The sequence below is a fragment of the Ambystoma mexicanum genome, chromosome 4p, assembly GCF_040938575.1.
Source record: "Ambystoma mexicanum isolate Mex_15411 chromosome 4p, UKY_AmexF1_1, whole genome shotgun sequence".
Lineage (NCBI taxonomy): Eukaryota > Metazoa > Chordata > Amphibia > Caudata > Ambystomatidae > Ambystoma > Ambystoma mexicanum.
This window is the reverse complement of record NC_090927.1, coordinates 693,850,242-693,871,564: the sequence shown is the minus strand read 5'-3', so window position 1 is coordinate 693,871,564 and position 21,323 is coordinate 693,850,242. Positions and strand designations below refer to the sequence as shown.

General features: G+C 48.0%; 1 protein-coding gene across 1 annotated transcript in view; it reads left to right on the top strand.

Moving 5' to 3' along the window:
- Window positions 1–19,956, top strand: part of LOC138453424 (CD109 antigen-like) — a 349,776-nt gene extending 329,820 nt beyond the window's left edge. Inside the window, exons 32-33 of the mRNA XM_069606257.1 lie at window positions 7,649–7,751; window positions 13,123–19,956. Coding sequence (XP_069462358.1) covers window positions 7,649–7,751; window positions 13,123–13,316 — 297 coding nt within the window. The 3' untranslated portion in view covers window positions 13,317–19,956. The remainder of the gene's footprint in view (window positions 1–7,648; window positions 7,752–13,122) is intronic.
- Window positions 19,957–21,323: the final 1,367 nt, after the last annotated feature.

Here is a 21,323-nt window from a genome sequence, read left to right as displayed (position 1 = left end):
GAAGGAGGTGCCTGATATTTGTTATGGGTCAACATCACTACCAGTTCAAAGTCCTGCTAATCAGTGTTTCTTCGGCATGCATGATTTTCAGCAAACTGCTGGCAGTGGTGGCGGCTCACATCAGGAGGGAAAGCATTCATGGTTTCTGACGCTTAGGCCTTACACGTCAATCATCAGGGTTATTATCTCCCTTTTCATTCAGCATTCTCCAGACCATCCTCCTTCCAAACATGGTCCTGTACCACATCCGACGCTTAGGCCTTGCACGTCATTCATCAGGGTTATTATCTCCCTTTCTTTCAGCATTTTCAGCAAGCTGATGGCAGTGGTGGCGGCTCACCTCATGAGGGAAAGCATTCATGTCTTTCCCTACCTGGATGACTGGCTCCCCAGACCAAGCATCGGCACAACTGTTACAAACGTGCAGCCTATTTCACAGTTTGGGCTCTTCCCTGAACTTCCAAAAGTCTTAGGTTTTGCTGTCACAGTCCCTTTGATTTATCAGGGTGGTCTTGGACACCTGCCTGGGTATGGCCTTTCTGCCCAAGGATCGAGTGGCAAATATCTTTCGAATGGTTCAAGTCCTTCAATCCCAGTTATGAGTTCCTACCTCAGCCTTGCTGTGCATCCTGAGTATCATGATCTCCTGCATTCTGGCAGTCCCAGAGGCCTTGCTGCACATGAGATTGGTGGATCCTCCATTGTGAATGGTCTCGGTATCAGGGGAATGTGTCAGATCTTCTGCAGGTATCACGCAACATTTCTTGAGACCTTGCATGGTGGTCCCTGCGAGGCAACCTGTTACAGGGTGTGTTGCTTGGGCAACCCTGGACTCAGGTACCTGTAGTCACCAACACATCTATGAAAGTTTGGGGCGCTCATCTGTGGGATCTGAAAGTGCATGGTCTGTGGTCTCCCTCAGATTCTCGGGGGCAAATCAACTTGCTGGAGTTGAGAGCGATCATGCTGGCCCCATTACCTTCCTTCACTTCCTCTGTAAAATGCAAGACTGTGCTGGTCTTGATGGACAACACGGTTGCCATATACCATCTCAACAAACAAGGCGTTGCAGGGTCTATGTCGCTATACAGAGAAACAATGCAACTGTGGTTTTGGGGTGTGGAGAATAGCGTGTCGTAGATTTTATATTTTTTGAACTGTAATAAAGCATAAATTCATTCATCATCACTTTTGGATGTTTGTGTACCTATAATATAACTACAAGGTACATTTGGGGGTATTACACATTACATCAAATTATAGTATGTGTCGAATTCACAGTTTTTCGCCCTCGAGGAATTTGACATAATAGGAGCGTTGTCTCTTGCTCATACCTTTCTATCTAACCTTGTCACATGACATTCTCTCCATAGCCTTATATCCTTGCATTGCCTCTTGGGGGTGGGCTACACCATTCCTACTGGAAACATTTTCCTGCTCAGTATGACTACATCACGTGCTATAACACTCACACACGGTCAGAAGGATATCTTGCTTTGGAGTCCTGTCACTTTCTAATCGCACAGTGTGATGGGCTTTACTGCTTCTGAGTGACAACCAGTCTTAGGGTTTTGCTGCCCCTCTGCATATGATGTATTTAAACAAGGCTACTTGTGTTTGTTCTTAACACCAAACATAGCATTTATGATATTCAGAACGAGTTACGATTAAATTAATGTCCACAGTGAACAGCCGTCAACAGCAAGAACGTTGATGTTTTGGCAAGTCTACGTATTGCAAGTGGGTTGTGTGATAGGCTCGGGATGTTCTTGAGCTGGCCATTGAATTTTGGAAGCCTTTAAGTTGTCGACTTGTTCATTTTTGAAATCCTGTTTATGAAGTCCACTGCTTGTTTTGGGGATTTCTAGTGGGGTGACTCATGGAGACGGCACATCCACAAGACAGTGGTGAGGGGCCCATGGGTGGAATTAGGGGGATCCCCTGGCCAATGTGGCTTAGTGCCCTCTAGGGGACCATTACCTGTGCCAACAAAGTGCCACTGACCCTTTAACAACCAGACATTCATGCAGTAACACTCAAGAATTCCTCCTCAACATTCTTTATCAAATGCCTGTGCAGCAACTGCCATGGTTGAAGAAAGACAAATGATCACCTATTCATGCATCATGTACTCATGAACTCTCACATGGGAGAGCGAATCAGACGCAAGACTTCTCAGAGAGTGAGACAACCATGCACATGCACAAAAACACACAATCTCCAAATCCAAGATGGAAAATGCAACTTTTGAATCCATGGTCAATCTGGCAGTACAGAAAATCATTATCACACCTGAAAAAAGTTTCTAGTAAAGTTGATCCAACTGTTACTGCAGTTCAAACTAAAACCAAGGTGGAAACACTCCAGCAAGGTCCAGCACCGGGGGAGGGAGTAACGGGATATGAAACATGTCAGGAGACGGCAGCATATGGGTGTTTGGAGTAGGGTAAGAGTGGAGTTCAGAGTGGGTTGGCAATTCTTAGGTGAGCTAAAATAAAGAGATTCAAAGAAGAGAGTGTCATGATGCCTACCCCCGGGCATCAGGACCAAGACCCTCATCTCTGGGAGCAGGCATCCAGACATTTGTTTAAACCTCAGCAGCCCCGGCTAGGGGCTGTCTGGGTTCAGTCCTGGCGCCTTAGGTGCCAGGCTCATCATAGAAATCAGTCCTGGCGCCATAGGCGCCAGGCTCATAGACTTTACTTACCTGATGCAGACCATGCTGCAAAAGAGTCCAAGCCTACATAAGGCCTGGATGGGACTATTTTGTTACAGGGACTATTTTTTACTCGGGCGTGGCTCTAGGGAACTTCTTACCTGGAACTACATTGGAGGCTATTTAAACCACACCCGAACAGCAGCACATGCTTCGCGTTGTTCTGCATCCAGCAGCGTGACGCACACCGTGCCTGCAGCCAGCATCCAGTCTTCTGCCACACCCGCGTGCTTGCAGCCAGCATCCAGTCTTCTGCCACGCCCGCCTCGAATCCGGAGCTCCTAGAATAAAGAAGAGGAAAAGGACAAGGTTAGAAAACAAACTTATTTGAAATTCCTCACCTAATTCCGGAACCATTTCATCTCCGGACCTGGAAAGTACATCAGTCCTGCACGCGTCGCTTCGCCAGCTCCAGCACAGCGCCATACTCACCAGTTCTCACAGCATCGTTCGATCCGGCACTGTCTCCATCATTTCTTCGCCGTAATCCGGCATCTAGGAGACACAAGAAAAAACAAGGTGAGTCAAGGGAATCAACAAATACAACCTGTTACCACCATAGACTTACCTGATTTACCACCGGCGGTATTATTCCATAACTCTCCACATTTTCATATGCCGCATCTGTAAAGAGGGAGAAAAACAACACGTTAACGCATGCAATAGTTACCGGCCAGCGTTGGGTAACACAGACTCTTACCTGAACGCCAGCAGCAGCTACGAGACCTTCTTCTCACGAACTCAGTTGCAACATAAGGAAGGAAGGGGACAAGAGTGAACATTGGGCACATTGAACTCTTTGAACTTGATACTTACCAATCCCGCCAGGGACTTCAGAGTCAATACTTACCGGAACTCTTCCAACGCCTTCAAACCAGTGAAGTAACTGGTATCTACGCGCCCCTGCAAGACACGCAGGATGGAGAGCTCATCTTTTACGAACATAGGGTGAGGTTACTAAGTGGATATCGGAGGTGATTAGTGGGGGAGAGCAAGAACAGTTGGGACGCCATCACTAAAACCCACAGGTGGTTAATCCCTGTCTCCACTTGCGGGAAAATACTTCTTCGGGTCCAGCAGACAAGACTAGGTGGGCCAGTCCAGACGGTCATCTCTGCACTACGCATCACGTTGAAGGAGACCGCAGCTCTCCGGGTCCGATCAACACCCCTGTGGGGTCCAGCTGAGCGTAACAGAGAGATGGAAGAAGAGGAAACTTGAGGTGAGAGGGGAAGAACAAGTGGTGGCAGGAGGTGAGAAGAAGGTGGTGGCAGGAGGAGAAAAGAAGGTTGTGGAAGGGAACAGCAGCCACGATAGGATGAGAACAACAGAAAGTGGTAGAATGGTAACAAGAGCAGGTGGTAGGAGGAAGAACTGCAGCAGGTGTAAGGAAGATAACAAAGGCAGATGTAAGGAGGGGATGTTAGGTGGTGGTAATGGGAGAGGAAAAGTGGGTGGAAGGAAGAGAAAGACAAGTGGTGGTAGGTGAAGAGCAGGTGGCAGCAGGAGGACCACAGCAGGTGGTAGGTGATTAACTGAAGGTGGTGGTGGGAGTGAGCCAGCATAAAAAAGCTCAGAAGCATGGACAAACATCTAAAACTAGAAAAATTGATAACAATCGGAAGAAATGTATACACACACATTTCCCAAGGCAGTGGGTAGGGGCAATACCGCGATTTGAAGGGGCCAAGAGCAGGATGGGAGGAGGAATGACCATGTGGCATGTTGCAGGCTCAGATGATAGTTGGATAGGTGTAAAGAGAGTAAAGATCAGGCCCCTTGGAAGGGGAAGACCCTTAAGAACCATTTGGCCAGTGGGCTCGAGTGGCTCTACCTTCTGGTGGAATCCAAATTTCAGCTGATATTGCATGTGGTAGCAGAGACATAGTGAAGTTTACAGATTTTTCAAGGGAGACTGGAACTGATCACATCCTAAATCCAACAAAAGACCCTGACCAACAAGGTAGAATTTTGGAAGGTAAGAAAAGGTTTCCTCCACACAAACCCAATGCACCACAATAAACTTAGTTAAGGACTTGTAGACCAATTAACCATTGTTCAAGCTCAAATTGTGTGCTCATCGGTTCTTTATTGTTGACCCTTTGTGATTACACGTGTTTCGGCACGTTCATGTGCCTTTTTCAAATCAGGTCATGTCCTTAATTTCCGTAAATGATATTCTCTGTCCGTGTTTCCAAAGGAGTTATTTTGTCATGGGTTAAATTCCACCTGCAAATTCAGTGCTCTGTCGCGTCTCGCATCGGTTGTCAAAGACTTTGCCTTCATGAAGAGCCCTGCGAGGTCTGAACTGCATTGGCATCAATATCGCCTGTCTGATTGTTGAATTAAAAATTATTTTTCCACCAATCTTGCAACATATGATATCTTATAAACAACTGGCATAACCTGATCAATAGTGCATAGGTTTCTTTATACAAGTGTGCAGCCATCACAGTGGGAGATCTTCCCATGGTCTCTTGATTACATGTATTAGCTTCTATATGTTCTTTCTACCTTGTGTTTCGGCATATGTAAAATTATTGAACAGTGAGTCACTTCATTCTTTGTGTCTGTGATTACTGTATCATGGGGTACATGTTTCTCTTATTACTTCAGTTACATCATCATTCTTAAGTAGAGAGAGAGCCACAAGGAAACTCCATCATTGTGGACCCAACTACACTGTGGTAGCAGAATACTGACACCATTGCACCTATTATGCACTGCTATGATGTGCAGGGGCAGACTTTAAGTAATTCTATTAACACCTGATAATGAATTAAAGCAGTAGCATAAGATTAAACTGCAGAAGGATACAGTATAAATAGAACAAAAGTAAAAATACAGCATCTGCCCTAACATAAAATATATCTACTGGTGTAGGCAATTTAATGTGGGCACATGTTAAAATCAAACAATATCTTTAGAATCAGACTACAAATAGGTATAGCAAAGGTAACAAACATGTCCACCGAACTCCTGGGGCCTATATTTTACTTGACACATTGAAATGTGCCTTTTGATCAGCACAGATGAGTCTGGAACCTTGTAGAAATGTCCTGCAGTAAGTGACCGTATTGCTTTGGTCTCAAACGCCTCAGGCGGGTGTTCACATTTTTCACTCGCTCTTGCGGGTGGGACATGGGCTAGGTGAAAGGTTGAAATTAAGTTTTTTTTGTTTTTAGTTGACATTGAGGATATAGGGCTGTGACTTTGTTTCAATTCATGATGGACATGCCACCCACGTTGGTGGTGTATCTGTTCAGAAGTTATATCCAATAATTGGGGGAAACAAGTTAGGAGAGGTACGTGTGGAAGCCTGTTTGACATGTTTCTATCAGGAAGACAAACTTGATGTTGATATAGATCAGTGTCGTATGTAGAAGCACTAAAAATGCAAAACTGAAACTTAAAAATTGTTTTTTTTACAAATGTTGTGTCTTGATACATTTCGCTTTATGTATCTGTATCAAATTATGTGAACAGAACTAGCAGCTAATGGTGATTCCACTTGAGGACACACAACACCAAGAACAGCTTTCGCGGTCATAGACAACAGGTTGCTGTCATTCCCAGAAAAATGTGCACTCACTAGTGCATGGCTATTCAAGGTCCATCAACAGTGAGGCTTCTCTGAGACAGAATCGGAGCAGTGTTTCATTTCTCACCAAAGTCTACAACATCGTGAAATGTCTGGGAGAAGTCACTTTGGATTTGAATTGCTCGAATTTGGATGTGGAGTTGTTGGAGCGATCAGTCAATTGGAGTGTATGGATGGATGAAATTCGTAAAGCGTGATCCTAGCTGGGAATCAAATTGTATATTTGGAAACTAGCTGATGTGACTGCCCATTCAGTGGATTTGTTATTTGAAGAACAGTGATGGTCTATTTTAACCCCTTAAGTGCCAAGGGCGAGGTATCTCGTCCTTGAGATTACCTCCCTGTTGCCAACGCTCTTAAGGGGTTAATAAAACAGAAAACGTTACAAGGCATTGAATGGCTAAGTACCAAAATCACCAAAAAAGGCCTTGGCATTGAGGGCGAAAACCCATGGCAGTTAACAGTTAAACAACCTCAAACAACAAAAATAAAATGTAATTTTTTTGTTTATATCGTGCCTCATGCCAGTCTCTAAGCACAGGACTGGATGTGAAACCTGTGCTGCTATGCATTGTCTTGTTTCCAAGATAAGAGGTTGCATCTGAGCTATCTTGCATTGGATCAAGCCAGATTGATGTCTACAAAATATTCATTCCCTTTAGTTGGCATGTATGGGACCTGATTGTGCTAAAATAGCTTTACTCCGGCATGTGCCAACCTTTCCCAAATATAGTAACCCCTGGTGTATGATGGTCAGAGCAGAGAACCCTTCAGGTGGGGATAACATCCTGATCAAATCTAGCCTTGAGCCCCTGTCTTGCTGGTTGCTGACTGTTCTTAACGCAGTGTTTGAATTTCTTGTTTGTGGGAGTTGCCATAGCTGCCTGAGCTGCAAGGTGGTAGGTTTTATGTTTCGATGGACTTCATAAACAGACTTAGTGGTTATACTCTAATTGCATTTTGGTTAGCTACATTACCTTCAGTAATGTGTTTGAGTTTGGTGACAATGCAAAGATTACTGCTAGGATGACAATTGCTTATTTTGGATCATATGTAAACATGACTTACTGCATGACTCGTTTTCAATAAAATATTTTGAACATTAAAAAATGTATAATCAGATGAACCAAACTGAACAGCACAGAAAGGGGTTCAATATGTAACATGTACTTTTGTTTGAAATCTAGTTGTGTGGTCTTTAATGTACCATAATGTAAGGACACATTTAGAAAAACCCACTCTTCATCTCCTGTATCCAAAAGTCACTGGATAAGTTTGGACTTCTGTAAAATTAACATTGATGTTTATGTATGTTTTTTTTGCTTTTGTAGATAAGTGGAGCACCAGTATGTGTCAGAGTGCCAATGCTTCGGAATGCCAAGGTATCTGGTTCCCAAGATGCCATGATATCTATGGTGGATTATTATAAACCAAGTAAGTTTGAAAGGCTGCACACATTTACATGGAAGCCATTATTACTGCTGTCAAGTTGTGCTCATCCCCTGTAGTGATGTCAGCTTGCAAGATCAACCCACCTAATGACATTTCTGAAGGTCACATGATCATAAAGAAAATGTAATTCTTGAGTATCTCTGAATACTCTATAAATGGCAGCTTGCTTGTCATCATGCGACTCTGCAATTTACCTTACTAGAAGAATGTTTCATCCAAGCAAAGTATAGTAATTCACCTATGTTGCTGCATTATGATTTCGCCTATAACTATTCCATATTTATTTTAACAACCTCAATCAAGTCTTAATATTAAAAAGTGTAATTTAGGGCACTGTAAATTAGTGCAGTGGTGAGCCACATCTTGCTACAGCACAAAATGGTGGCAGGGGTAACCGATTTTATTATTCATCATATAATTGTAAAGTTTAAAAAGCATTTGTATTGTAATACACTAAAGGAAATGAAAGTAGTGTAAATCATTAGTTTTGTTGCTCTGGTTAAGTTACCGATGAGCAGTTTTAGAGTGGTACTCTTATGGTTATAAGGCAAGCCTATGTCAAGAAGCAAGAAGGAGAAATCCTGAAACAAGAGTAGATAATGCATACGAATAGGAATGACCACAAGTCATTGGGTTTCACCTCTGACTTCCACCTGAGTCCCATATTTGTGTTGTTTCCGAAATGAAAATATAGCATATGGTTCAGACATTGACCGACTAATTTGATGCTTATCAAATGGCATCCTTAGCAACAGACACATAACAAACACATAACCCAATGCGTTAGCCACGGGATTCAAATCAATCTATTAAAATTATGGTAATTCACAATTCTCCAGCATGGGGTCTGGCTTGGATTCACATGCTCATGAATATTCCCCGTCGTCAGGCTGGGAATCCTCAGAACCCTTCTACAGCCCCAGCAAAGAGGGACCGCCTGGAGAAGAGGTACAGGGTACCGGACTGCGCGCCTAAGTGCTTACTGGCTCAACCCTTGCCAGACTCAGTGGTCTCTGCAGCGGCCAGGAATAAGTCATTTGGCGGTGACCACCCCGCCTGACAATGAGGGGAAGAAATTGGATGCGATGTGAAGGCGAGTGATCTACTCTGCGGCGACGACCATCAAGGCTGCCAATGCCCTCGCTATTGTAGCGTGCTACGACCAGGAGCTGTGGTTCAAGCTCGCCCCTCTGCTGGATTTCCTACCCAACAATAAGTAGTCAGAGGCATTGGAGATTCTGCAGGAAGGTGAAGTGGCGTCTGACCATGCCATCACGGTGGCCATGGACATCGCAGGCGCCGGGTTCCACCAGATGGGCAACAGCGTTTGCCTTCACTGCCGTGGTTGGCTCAAGGCCATCAACTTTTGTCAGGAGGTCCAGACCAGGGTTTTGGACATGCCCTTCGAAGGTGACAACCTATACGGGAAAGCAGTGGAAGAGTCCCTACAGGCTATCAAGGCAGACACAGAGACGGCTCGTGCCCTAGGCATGCTACAGCAACGGCAGCTGTCCTTTTGGTCCTCAGGATGCAAGTCAACTCGCTCCTCCAAGAGTTTCAGCAGAGGATCCTCTGCTTACCGCCAACCTTCCCATTCCTCGGCCCAGAAAAATAACAGAGGCTGCTGCAAGGCCTTCGGAGGAGGACGCCGCCCCGGTGGGTGGCTGGCTGGCCAACTTCGCCAACTCATGGAAGACCATCTCCACCGACCGATGGGTGCTGGATGCTCTCACCTACAGACACACCCTAGAATTCCATCGGAAGTGTTCCCGAATACCACCAGTGGCCCGGCAGGAAAACCACACCCCTCAGTTGCTGCTGGAAGTTTGGGCCATGTTAAAGAAAGGGGTGATAGAAGTGGTTCCAAAGCGGCTTCGGGGGTCCGGAATGTATTCAAGGTACTTCCTCTTATGAAAGAAGACCTTGGGCTGGAGGCCCATTCTCGACCTGCGACGACTAAACAGATACATAAAGTCCCAGAAGTTCTGAATGGTCACTCTTTCACACGTGCTCAGACAACTGGAAGAGGGAGACTTTCTGCCGTCGCTGGAACTGGGGGATGCATACTTCTGCATCCCCCTTCACAAGGGACACAGCAAGTTTCCCTTCCCTTTGGACTAAAGAGTGGGACCCAGAGACTGCAAGGGATTCACTCTACCCTTACTTGGATGACTCATCAGGGCCCGATCGAGAGAAGTCCCCATCGACCACACGGCGAGGACTGTTGGCCTCCTGATGGATATGGGGTTCTCAGTGAACTATGCAAAGTCGTGCATGACTCCATTGCAGGACTTGCTGTTCCTGGGGACCCGTCTCAACATGGTAACATGCCTGGCATCACCGTCGGAGCAGAGGATACCGGCTATCCTAGGCAAGGTGCTATGGCTGTTGGCCCCGAAAATCGCCACAGTGAGAACATTCAAGTCTCTGCTCAGCATGTCGTTGTTGTGCATCTACCTCATCCGACTCTGCAGGTTGCGGATGCGCCCACTACAAGAGTTCCTCGATGCCCATTGGATCCAAGTGTCGCGAAGCTTCCAGGACAGGATCACGCTTGACGAGAGCTTCTGTCGAATGATAAGGTGGTGGGGCGTGCGCTCTCATCTGTCCGGAGGCGCAGATTTCCAGACCCCACCGTACCAGGAGACGGTGATGACAGATGCCCCCCTGGAAGGATGGGGAGCTCACACCGGAAGTCTTCACGCCAGAGGGCTGTGGCTGCCGGAGGAGAAGACGTTACACATCAATGTTCTGGAGCTACGGGCAGTGTTTTGGGACAAGGTGTTGAGGGTCTTCACAGACAATACCACCACAATGTTTTACATCCGGAAGCAGGGGATCAGGGGGGCACCAGATCCACAGCGCTCTCCAAAGAGGTGCAGGACCTATGGCACTGGGCCATCACCCAGGGGATGTTCTGGCAAGTGTAAAGAACACTGTCGCCGACTCCCTCAGCAGGGAGCTACACTCTTGCCACGAGTGGGAGCTTTGGCGGGGCCTGTTCTACAGATGGGGCAATCCCCAAATCGAACTGTTTGTGAAGGCGACGAACGCCAAGTGCCGGAGGTTCACCAGCAGGTTTCCCCAGCCGGGGAGCATGAGGGACTCATTCTCATTCCCCTGGGACGGCCTGTTTCTGTATGCTTTCCCTCCATTGCTGTTACTTCTTGGAGTCATCAATCAACTGAGACGGTCCCGGTGCAGGATGATCCTCATCGCACCTTCCTGGTCGAGGCAAATTTGGTACCCAGACCTTTTCAGCTTGTCGGCATCCCCCACCCAAGTGAAGCTTCCAGTGGTCACGGATCATCTCGCCAGGGAAGGAGGAGCAATACTGCACCACGACCCAGGATCGCTGAACCTGAAGGCCTGGCTCCTGCAGCATTAGAGTTCGGGGGTTACAATCTCCCAGCAGACTGCAGAGAAGTGCTTGCCAAGGCCAGGGCATCGTCTACGTTAAAATGCTATGGTCATAAATGGAAAAGGTTCCCTGTTTGGTGCTGTGCATAGAAGATCGATCCTCTGAGAGTCAGGGCTCAACAGGTGCTACCTTATTTGCTTTCGTTGGCCAAAGCCGGGCTGGCCCACGTCTCCATCAAGGTTCATCTGGCAGCTACCTCCTGCTACACCAGATCTCCACAACGGTCATTCACGCCTGGCCCACGTCTCCATCAAGGTTCATCTGGTGGCTATCTCCCGCTACACCAGTTCTCCGGGACGGTCATTGTTATGGTCTCACCGTCTGGTTAAGGAGTTTGTCAAGGGACTGTTCCATTTGTTCCCGCCGGCCCCGCCATGGGAACTCAATGTGGTGCTGACTAGGCTCATGGGCCCTCCATTTGAACCTATGCAGACAGTTCCACTGAAGTTTTTATCGTGGAAGGCAGCGTCCCTCGTGGCCATCACTGCTGCACGACGGGTGGGTGAGATTCAGGCCCTGTCCTGTATACCACCTTACTTGACTTTTCACAAGACGAAGGTGGTGCTGCGGAGGCACCCCTCCTTTATGCCCAAAGTGCCGTCAAACTTTCATCTAAAGGAGCCCTTGGTGTTACCTGTGTTTTTTCCGACACCTTCATCGCAGGGTGAAAGGACTTTGCACTCGCTGGATGTGGCTAGAGCTCTGAAGTTCTATGTAGACCGCACAAAGAGTTTCCGGAAGATGTCTTGCCTCTTTGTGAACTTTGGCCCTGTGAACCATGGGAAGGCCCTGTCCAATGCTTCCAATTTCCAGGTGGCTCTCCGGCTGCATCACCCATTGTCACTGGATGGCAAACCGATCATTGCCGGACTGTCCGAGAGCCCATTCGACCAGAGCAGTCACTGCTACTATGGCGTTCCTGTCTTGTGTGACCCTGCTGGACATCTGCTGGGCTGTTACGTAGATGTCGATGCACACCTTCACAAGATTGTACTGCGTCGACAGGGATTCCAGGGAGGAGTGCAGAGTCCAAGCAATGCTGTGCAACCTGTTCGCTTGAAGGTGAGCCTGGTGAGGAGCTAAGAGATGCTTATGTTGAGCCTTGCCACCTCCCGTGTTTGTGCATTTGTGTACTGCTTTGTATTCTTTATTCATGAGCATGTGAATCCATCCCAGACCCCTTGCTGGAGAAGGAATAAGTTACTTACCTGTAACTGTTGTTCTCCAGTATGGGTCTGGCATGTATTCACATGCAAACCCTCCCACCTGCCCCTCTGCGGCTCCTTTCTTGGTCCTACTGCCAATTTACGTGCTACCAAATCCGAAGATGGCTGCCAGAGGAGGGTCTTAGGAAGAGAGCAGTCATTGGCTAGGGGTGGTATGACCCAGAGCTCAGTGATTGGTTGTTAGGAGAAATACAGTTCAGAAATGAAACTGAAACTGATTTTTTTCTGTTACTGAGGATTCCCAGCCTGACGACTGGGAATATTCTTGAGCATGTGAATCCATGCCAGACCCATGCTGGAGAACAGTTACAGTAACTTGTTCCTTCCTCAACAAATCAAATCAAATGTTGGTTCCAAAGTTCCCCCATCTACTTTTAGTCTACTTAAATCCACTCACCCCAGGTGTTAATGGCTAAGAACAACCACTTAGCCGTTTAAACGTCTACTGGCATCTTTTCTCTAAATCATGCTTACTGCTACTGTACAAGGTTTTAAATAATCTCCAAACTCCCTTCCCAATGTTGACAAATGTACCCTGAGGGCAAAAGGATAGAACAAGTGGATGTTATAGATGTATTTGAGATGAGGCTTACACTTTATGAAAGCTGAATACATGTTGCATGTGTTTTATGTGCTTGGCCTGTGATTTATTTACAAGGTTGTTACCATTTGCTACTTTTTTTAATACAATACTTTTCTCTTTTAGGCAGCCAAGTGATAAGACCATACAGTTCTAGTGTTATGAAAGCCATATCATCCTGTACTTTTTGTGGGAAAGACTGCAGTTTATGTGGCTCAAATGTTAATGCAATTGCCAATGCCAATGCTTCTCCAGCTCTTGTTGTGCACTTTGCATCTTATGTGGTTGTCCTAACATGTTTGACACATGCATACTTCTAAATAGATCCTGACTACTTAAAATTTGTGAGAACATAGAGTGTAAAATATTTGCTAGATTTCATTTTCATTTAAGGAGCTTTACATCATTCATGAACTGATTGTTGTACTAATGTTGGTTGCTATCTTTCACACAGCCCTTTTTGTGAAAGCATAAAGGTCCATGCCAAATTGTGCTGTTTTGAACATGTGTTTTGAAGCTCAAAGCATAGTTGCAAGTCACATCGCAAAAAACAGGAAAGTGTATATCTGCACAGTAGCACATTTTTTTTTTTCATGATTGGTCTCAGGGGCATCTAAACATTTAATGTGAGCAAAATGTCCAGTAACCCATTGTAAATATTCAGTTTTGACAGAGAAACAGACTTTTCTAAAGCTCTCCCTAACCTTAGCTTTGGTGCTCCTGTCGCACAATACAGTAATTACCCTTACGTCCCGTCCCCTTTCCTCCATACGGTATGTATCTCTCGCAAGGGACGGCAGACAGAAACTTTTTCACCAGAAACATCTTCTTCCCCTTCAAATTTAGAGGCGCGTGGGGGCGCAGCCTTGGGAGCCTGCGCTTACCTGACTCCACCCCCCGGCGCCACTCCTCAGTCCCCTTTTCTGCATCGATAGGAATGAGTCGAATTCACCAGCACTCCTGGGTTTGGCTTCGAACATGTAATACCACGTGCTCTTCCCCGGATATTTTTCCATCTTTGTCTTTTTCTTTCCAATAGGTACTTGGTCCTCCGACGCCATGCTCCTCCCCAGCACATATCAATTTCAGCGGGCCTCGGCAGGTGTCCAGCCTGCGAGGGGCTCTTCCCTACCTCCGACCCCCATGCCCTTTGCCTCCGCTGCCTTGGCCCCTAACACAGCTGGGAAGGTTATTCCGCCTGCAACGCACTGACTCCACGTGCACTGAACAGGCTAGCTAGGTGAAGTCGCCTCCGGTGGACCTGAGGGACTTCGTCAAACATCGCTTGAGGCCAAAGCTAAGGCCTCTTTTTACCAGCAAACCCCGTAAAGGCGACTCCTTCCAAAGGATGCACCTGACCAGGAGGAACCCTTTGGGTTCTAGCACCAGCTCACGTACCGAGGCTAGTCCAGCTACCGGCCTCACGGCCGAGGTGGTCTCCGGATACATCCTGTGTCATACTGAGGGACCGCAAGGTTCTTTTACCAGAGTTACACCTGAGGGGCAACGCCCTAGTACCGGCATCATGTCCAAGGGGGCGCCTTCACACAGCACTACTGGCAGCTCTGTTGAGGGCAAAACGCCTTACAGGTCTTGGCCAGAGGTGCGGGATAGGCCTTATGTTACAACACCAAGCATCTTGGATGGGACTGGTTCCAGCGAGCCAGGCACCACAACTTCGGCATGTGGCATGCGCTCAACAAAATACCAGCTGCGCCAGACAAAATGGTTGCTTGGCTGATACCCCCTCTGGCAGAGCGGGTGGAGGAATAAATCACAAGGTGGGACTGGTGTCAACCAGGTGCGTGGCCCACAGTTTGTCCATCAGCAGCTCAGGACAGGTTCCCCCTGCCCCCAGGCAGAGCGTGCCCCGGCCCCAGCAGCCCATAGCCGCTCCGTCAATTTCACCTGCCTCTTCTACAGCCTCCGAAGACTGGTTCTTAGAAAGGTTCCTAATGCTGATGCAAACTCCCCAGATGGGGGCCATAATTTATAGTGATACAATCGAAATTTAAAATCTCGAAAGTCAAAATGTCGAAAAAAAAAGTCGAAAAAAAATAGTCGAAATTTTTACCCATTTTTTTAATCCCGGACTCCAAAATAAATATATAATTAAAAAAAAGAGTAATTCTACTTTTTTTTCGCTTTTTTTTTTTTTCGGCATTATTGGCATTCGAGATTTTTTTTTGGAGATTTTGACTGACCACCGGGGGCCATCCTACGGTATACCATCGGGGACATGCTCCCCCAGGTCAACTCACCCATAGTCATTCCTCCTATGGCTCCGGTGCCACAGGCCCCAGCGCAGCCGCCGCTGCCCCAGCCGGCTCCTCTGATTCCACCTTCCCTGCCTCCCACAGTACAAGCGGTTCCACACCAGCCTCTGCAGCAGCCACTGGCTCCGGTCTCCACACCGCAGCCCACAGCGCCCAGCACTCCTCCACCAGCTCCGGACCCTCCGAGCACCCTAGTGGAAACTGACGAGGAGGAGGACCCCGACATGGCATCTTCAGCCAGGGCCTTCCATGAACACCTTGTAGGTTTGGCAGAGTATTTGGGCCTTCCTCAGCCCGAGGTAGAGCAGCCCGAGGAGGGGGTCTTGGCAGAAGACCTCACCCTAACACCCACTACCAAAATGGGGATCCTGATGCAGAAAGACATAGTTTCCCTGGCCAAGAAGGGGTGGCTCAAGCCGCACTCAGCCCAGCTTGTCAATCGGCGCCTAGACGCCAAGTACAGACAAATGGAGGGTGACACACTCTTGCTTACGGCACATCCTCAAACGTACTCTTCCGTGACCGCTGCAGTGTCACTCTATTCCAAGCCTCAATCGTCCTCAGCCACCTCGTCCTCGATGCTGTTAGGCAAGGATGAGAAGATCTTGGAAGCGTACAGGAAAAAGCTGTACTCCAACGCCTCCCTGAACCTGCGTCAGGCCAACGCAGATGCTGTGCCGGCATCCACTAACCAAAGGCTCTGTCGGGAAACTGCGTACTTCCTCCCAGAACCTCTGGCAGAGAGCCAAGCATGCTTCAAGTTGGCCTAGGATAATCCAAGCTGGTAGCGCAGGACATAATGGAGTCCACCGTGGCCCACATCGATACCTCTGCCCAGGCCATCTGCATTGCCACGGACATGAGAAAGACGGCCTGGCTCCGGGCTACTAAGTTTAATCCCGATGTCCAGAAACGCATATTGGACCTTCCCTTCGAGGGTAGTGACCTCTTCCACTCCACCACCGATGAAGAATTAGATAAAAAGAAGAACAGCTTGCAAACCGCAAAGTCTTTATCTATTCTTACGAAGGCCACACCCAAGGCCTACAGCCAGTCGCAGCAACGCTGCGACAAGGGACGGGTGTTTGACGGGCTCTGAGGCTTCAAAAAACGGAGGTGCAGACAACCTGACCGTTCTCTGAGTCAGCATCGGAGGAAACAACAAAGGGGGGGTCAAGGGTTTTTTCTAATCCCCCTACTCAGCAACAGCCTCACATGGAAAGAAGACATGACACGCCCCTTCGAGTCCACATGTCTCTGGTCGGGGGCAGGCTTGCCTTTCACATGCAATTTTGGTACCAGAATGTTTCAGACCCCTGGATCCTTCTCGTAGTCTCCATGGGGTGCCATCTACCAGTTCCTTCCTCTCCTCCCTCCTCCCCTCCTCTCCCAGAGATTGGGACAACAACTCTACTGGCGGAGATCCGGTTGCTCGTCCAGAGCCAGGCAGTGCAAGAAGTCGCAGCAAGGATTGGGCTTCTATTCCAGGATTTTCGCCATACGGAAGAAGACCAGGCTGACCTGAGAGTTGTGTTGGACCTTTCCACCCACAATCTCTCCCTCCCTCTGCAAAAATTGAAGATGGTTATTGCGGAAACACTGTACAGGGGAGACTGGATGTACTCACTGGATCTGAAGGATGCTTATCTACACGTCCCGATTTGGCAGCCGCATCGTCCTTCGGCCTCAACTCGGCGACTCAGAGTATTTACCAGGTTACTGAATGCAGTGGCAGCCCTCCTCAGGGCCCAGGGCCACCCTATCTACCCATACCTGGATGACTAGCTCGCCCTGGGCCTCCTCTCTGAAAGCGGTTCAGCATACTGCCTCCGCACTGATGAACACACTCCACGACCTGGGCTTCACTATCAATCTCAAAAAGTCTCAGCTGCAGCCCACGCAGAGCCTGACCTTCTTGGGCCTCATCTGGGACACAAGCTCCCTGAGAGTCTTTCCCTCGGAGGACAAGATTGTGGCTACCAAGAGAGCTACAGGTCACTTCCTCTCCAGGTCAGTGACCTCAGCCTGGTGGTACCAAACCCTACTGGGTCTTATGGCAGCAGTCCTTTTCGCCGTGCCCCACACAAGACTCAGAATGTGCAGATTACAGCTGCACTTCGCAGCCTCATGGAATCAGGAGAATGGTTCCCAAAAGGAGCCAGTCAACATTCCTCCCTTTCTCCTCTCGGACCTCCAATGGTGGTCCGCGGACTAGAACCTGGTAGGTCCGTCCGACAGTCGGCCCCTCACGTCACAGTTACTACGGACTCTTCCTTAGAGGGCTGAGGTGCCACCCTGGACAACCACAGTGTCCATGTAGTCTGGACTCAACAGGAGCAGGAGTCCCACATCAATTTGCTAGAATTAAAGGCCATATGGTTGGCTCTCAAGGCCTTTCTCCCTCTTATCGAGGGCACAACAGTTCTTCTCCAGACAGACAATTCCACCAGGATTTAGTATGTCAACAAGCAGGGGGGCCCCAGATGCCCTCCGCTTTGCAACTTAGCAGTCGGTATGTAGGAATGGGCTCTGGAGAACGACATCTACTTCATGGCTGTCCGCCTCCCGGGGAATCCAACCTGGAAGCAGACAGGCTCAGCAGACTGGGGGTGCACAATTATGAGTGGCAATTGAACGACCTGGGACTGAAGGAGATCTTCCTCAGGTGGGGGCATCCCCAGGTGGATTTGTTTTCCTTCCGGGGACTACAGGAAATGCCAACAGTTTGCCTCCTGGCAGGGGCATGGCTCTGGCTCCCTGGGCGATGCATTCCAGATACAATGGAACGACATGATGGCATATGCCTTCCCACCCACACCCCTGGTCCACAGGGTGATCTGCAAAATAAAGGAATCCCGGCACCTCAGCATCATTTTGATAGCTTCCTGGCTGGCGAGACCGTGGTTCTCCGAGCTTCTCAGCCTATCGGACAGACAACCCATTCACCTACCGCTGGGCCCAGCTCCTCTCCTGGCACAGCAAGTGGGCAGGGTACTCCACCCTGCTCCTCACAAACTAGTCTTTGCAGTGTGGTTCCTGAGCAGGTCACGCTGAAACACTTAAGCCTATCTCAGTCTAACATAGAGATCATCCAGGATGCTAGAAGCAAGGCTACTAGGAGCCAATATAAGAGTAAATGGTCTAGATTCTGTCATTGGGCCGACTCTAGGGTGATCGACCCTCTTAAGTACACCTTGGACAAAGTGCTCTCGTTTTCAGCACACCTCGCCCACTCCGGTGTGCAGGTGGATACATTCTGCACCTATCTGGCATCCATAGGGGCTTACAGGAATTCGGAGGAGGGCCTCTTCTCCTCCTCCAACCCAGTGGTCAAGCGACATCTGGTGGGCCTCCACAGGCTTTAACCACCTATAAAGAAATAACACCCTGTGTGGGACCTTAATGATGTGTTGGGCGCCTTGGCGCACAAACCTTTTGAGCCTATTGTGTCAGCAGACATCAGGCTGGTCACCATAAAGACAGCTCTGCTCGTGGGCCTTACCTTACCTTGCAGAGTCAGCGATATCCAAGCTCTGGTGGCATCAGAACCCTACCACACATTTCACAAGGACAAGGTCGTCCTGTAAACACACCCTGCTTTCCTACCCAAGGTAAACTCCTCCTTCCATCTCAACGAGGAAATAGTCTTGCCGACTTTCTTCACTGACCCCAAGGATGAGCCTCAGAGGGTCTTGCACCGCCTGGATGTTAGACGCGCGCTGAAATACTACCTGGACATGACCAAGGACTTCCGCAAGGCGGACGCCTTGTTTGTCACTTTCGGTGGGTCAAGTCCTGGTTATCGGGGCTCCAAGGCCTCCATAGCAAGGTGCATGGTTGTGGCCATCAAGGAGGCTTATGAGGGGCAGCACAAACCAGTGTCAGCCAACTTACATACCCATGTAGTCAGAGCCAAGGCCACGGCCATAGCATTCCAACGGGCTTTCTGTAAACATTACTGTTTGGATGCCGCCTCTAGGTCAGATGCAGCGTTCGACCAGGCGGTTCTAAGAAACCTGTTTATTTATGGAGGGGCTGCTCTCCACCCTGGGCTACATTCAGTTGTAATCACCCATACAGTATGGAGAAAAGGGGACAGGACGTAAGAGTAATTAATAGATTCTCACCATAGCGACTAACGTACTGTTAGTCCATACTCCCCTTTGATCCATAGGTCCCACCATCCTCCATTCTAATAATACTGTTGACATTACGCAATTGCTGAAAATTGTTGACCCGTCAATGGGGACTGAGGAGTGGCGCCGGGAGGCGGAGTCAGGCGAACGCATGCTCCCAGGGCCACACCCCTGTACGCCTCTAATTTAAAGGGGAATAAGATTTTTTCTGGTGAAAAAGATTTTGTCTCCCATACCTTGCGAGGGACACCCATACATTATGAAGGAAAGGGGACAATGGGCTAGAGTACTTTAGTCACTACGGTGAGTAACTATCAATATATTGCACATTGACTGTTGTAATTGCACTGCCTGTTTATTTAAAACACATTTTATGTATGCCACTGAATTGGATGTATTGCTGAAATGGTGAAGTATTCAAACAACTTCTGTGAGTATTGCATGTGGACGATGATACTTTGGATCGCCGTCATATATGTACAGATGAAACTTTGAAAATCTTTTTTACTCACAAAACATGATCAATAAAGTTTCTATAAATAAAATAACTTGTTTTCATTGATTTGTGTTTTTCAAAAACAAGTCACCTCCTCCATGTCATGGATTGGTTAATTGTGGGCATCTGTATTATCTGTGTCAAGAAGGTTCTGGAGCTCTAAGGGCAACGCGCTTAAATTTGGGAGAAGCAATGACATTGATGATCATGTTGCTCTGGTAGGATGAACTCAATATAGGTATAATGCTTTGTCAGTGAAACCAGGTTCACACACCCGCGTGGGGTAGTGGCAAACCTGAAACAGGTTTGTTTGTCTTGCAACTCAAAGGAATAGACACATTGTCACCGTAGAGGAACTGACCACAACAACCTGACCTACCTTTAAAGGTCACTTGTCAGGTGACACATATGAAACCTAACAATCTTCAAGGACCCTCAGTTTAGCCCTTGCCGCCCCTGAAACACATTGCAAACCTTTTACAGCAACAGTCGGTCATCGATGGACAAGTCCATCTAATGTATCACATTACCAGCTCCTCTGGATGCTCCCGCCAAAGAGGTTTTGCTAAGGCAACTCCCTGTATTCCTTCAACTGCTCATTTGCTTGAGTTAGATTGAACTAGTTCCTTTAGTCAACTGGTCTAAAAGGACCTTTGCACCAACAAGTGTCAGACAGCAGTTTTTGGGTCCCAGTCTGCTTATTTTACACAAGACAACTTGGAGGTTGCAATCATTGCGAAAGCCAAATGTCAGTCAACTTAGAAGGCAAATAGAAAGTCCATAGAATGAAAAACTGCTAAATAAATGGAAACAATTATAATAGCAAGACATCTTCACACATCCAGATGCTAAGACAAGAGAAATAGATAATGTAGAAATATATACCCCTACAGTCCCCTCCTTTTGGACTTCAGTGCAACTCAACACTCTGGGCCTCATTACGAGGCTTGCGCTCCCGTAATGAAGGGTGCCGGTACGGGACCGGCACTGTTCATTACGGAATGCCTGATTACGAGGTCCCCTAGTGGAACCCGGAACAGACGTCTGGTAAAACCAGATGTCCTTTCCGGGTCCCGCAAGGGGATCAAGGAGCTAATAACATGCCCGTTATTAACGTGCCCGTTATTAGCTCCATCCCCATTCACATTGAGCCCTATGGTTTTGTGCATGAGGAATTACCGGGTCCTCCAAGGTTGGAATGAACCGGTAATTCCTCATTCACAGAACCCGGTACTGGAACCAGGTATGGAGGCAGCCATGACCTTATTAATGATATGGTATGATATGATAGGTTATTTATAGCATGCTCAATACCTAGAGGTTTCTAAGCGCGGACCCGGGGTTCGAACCTTTGTTGCACGGTGGCATCTTGCTTCCAAGGTGAGCACGTTGCCTCTGAGCTATCCTCCCGGGTCATGG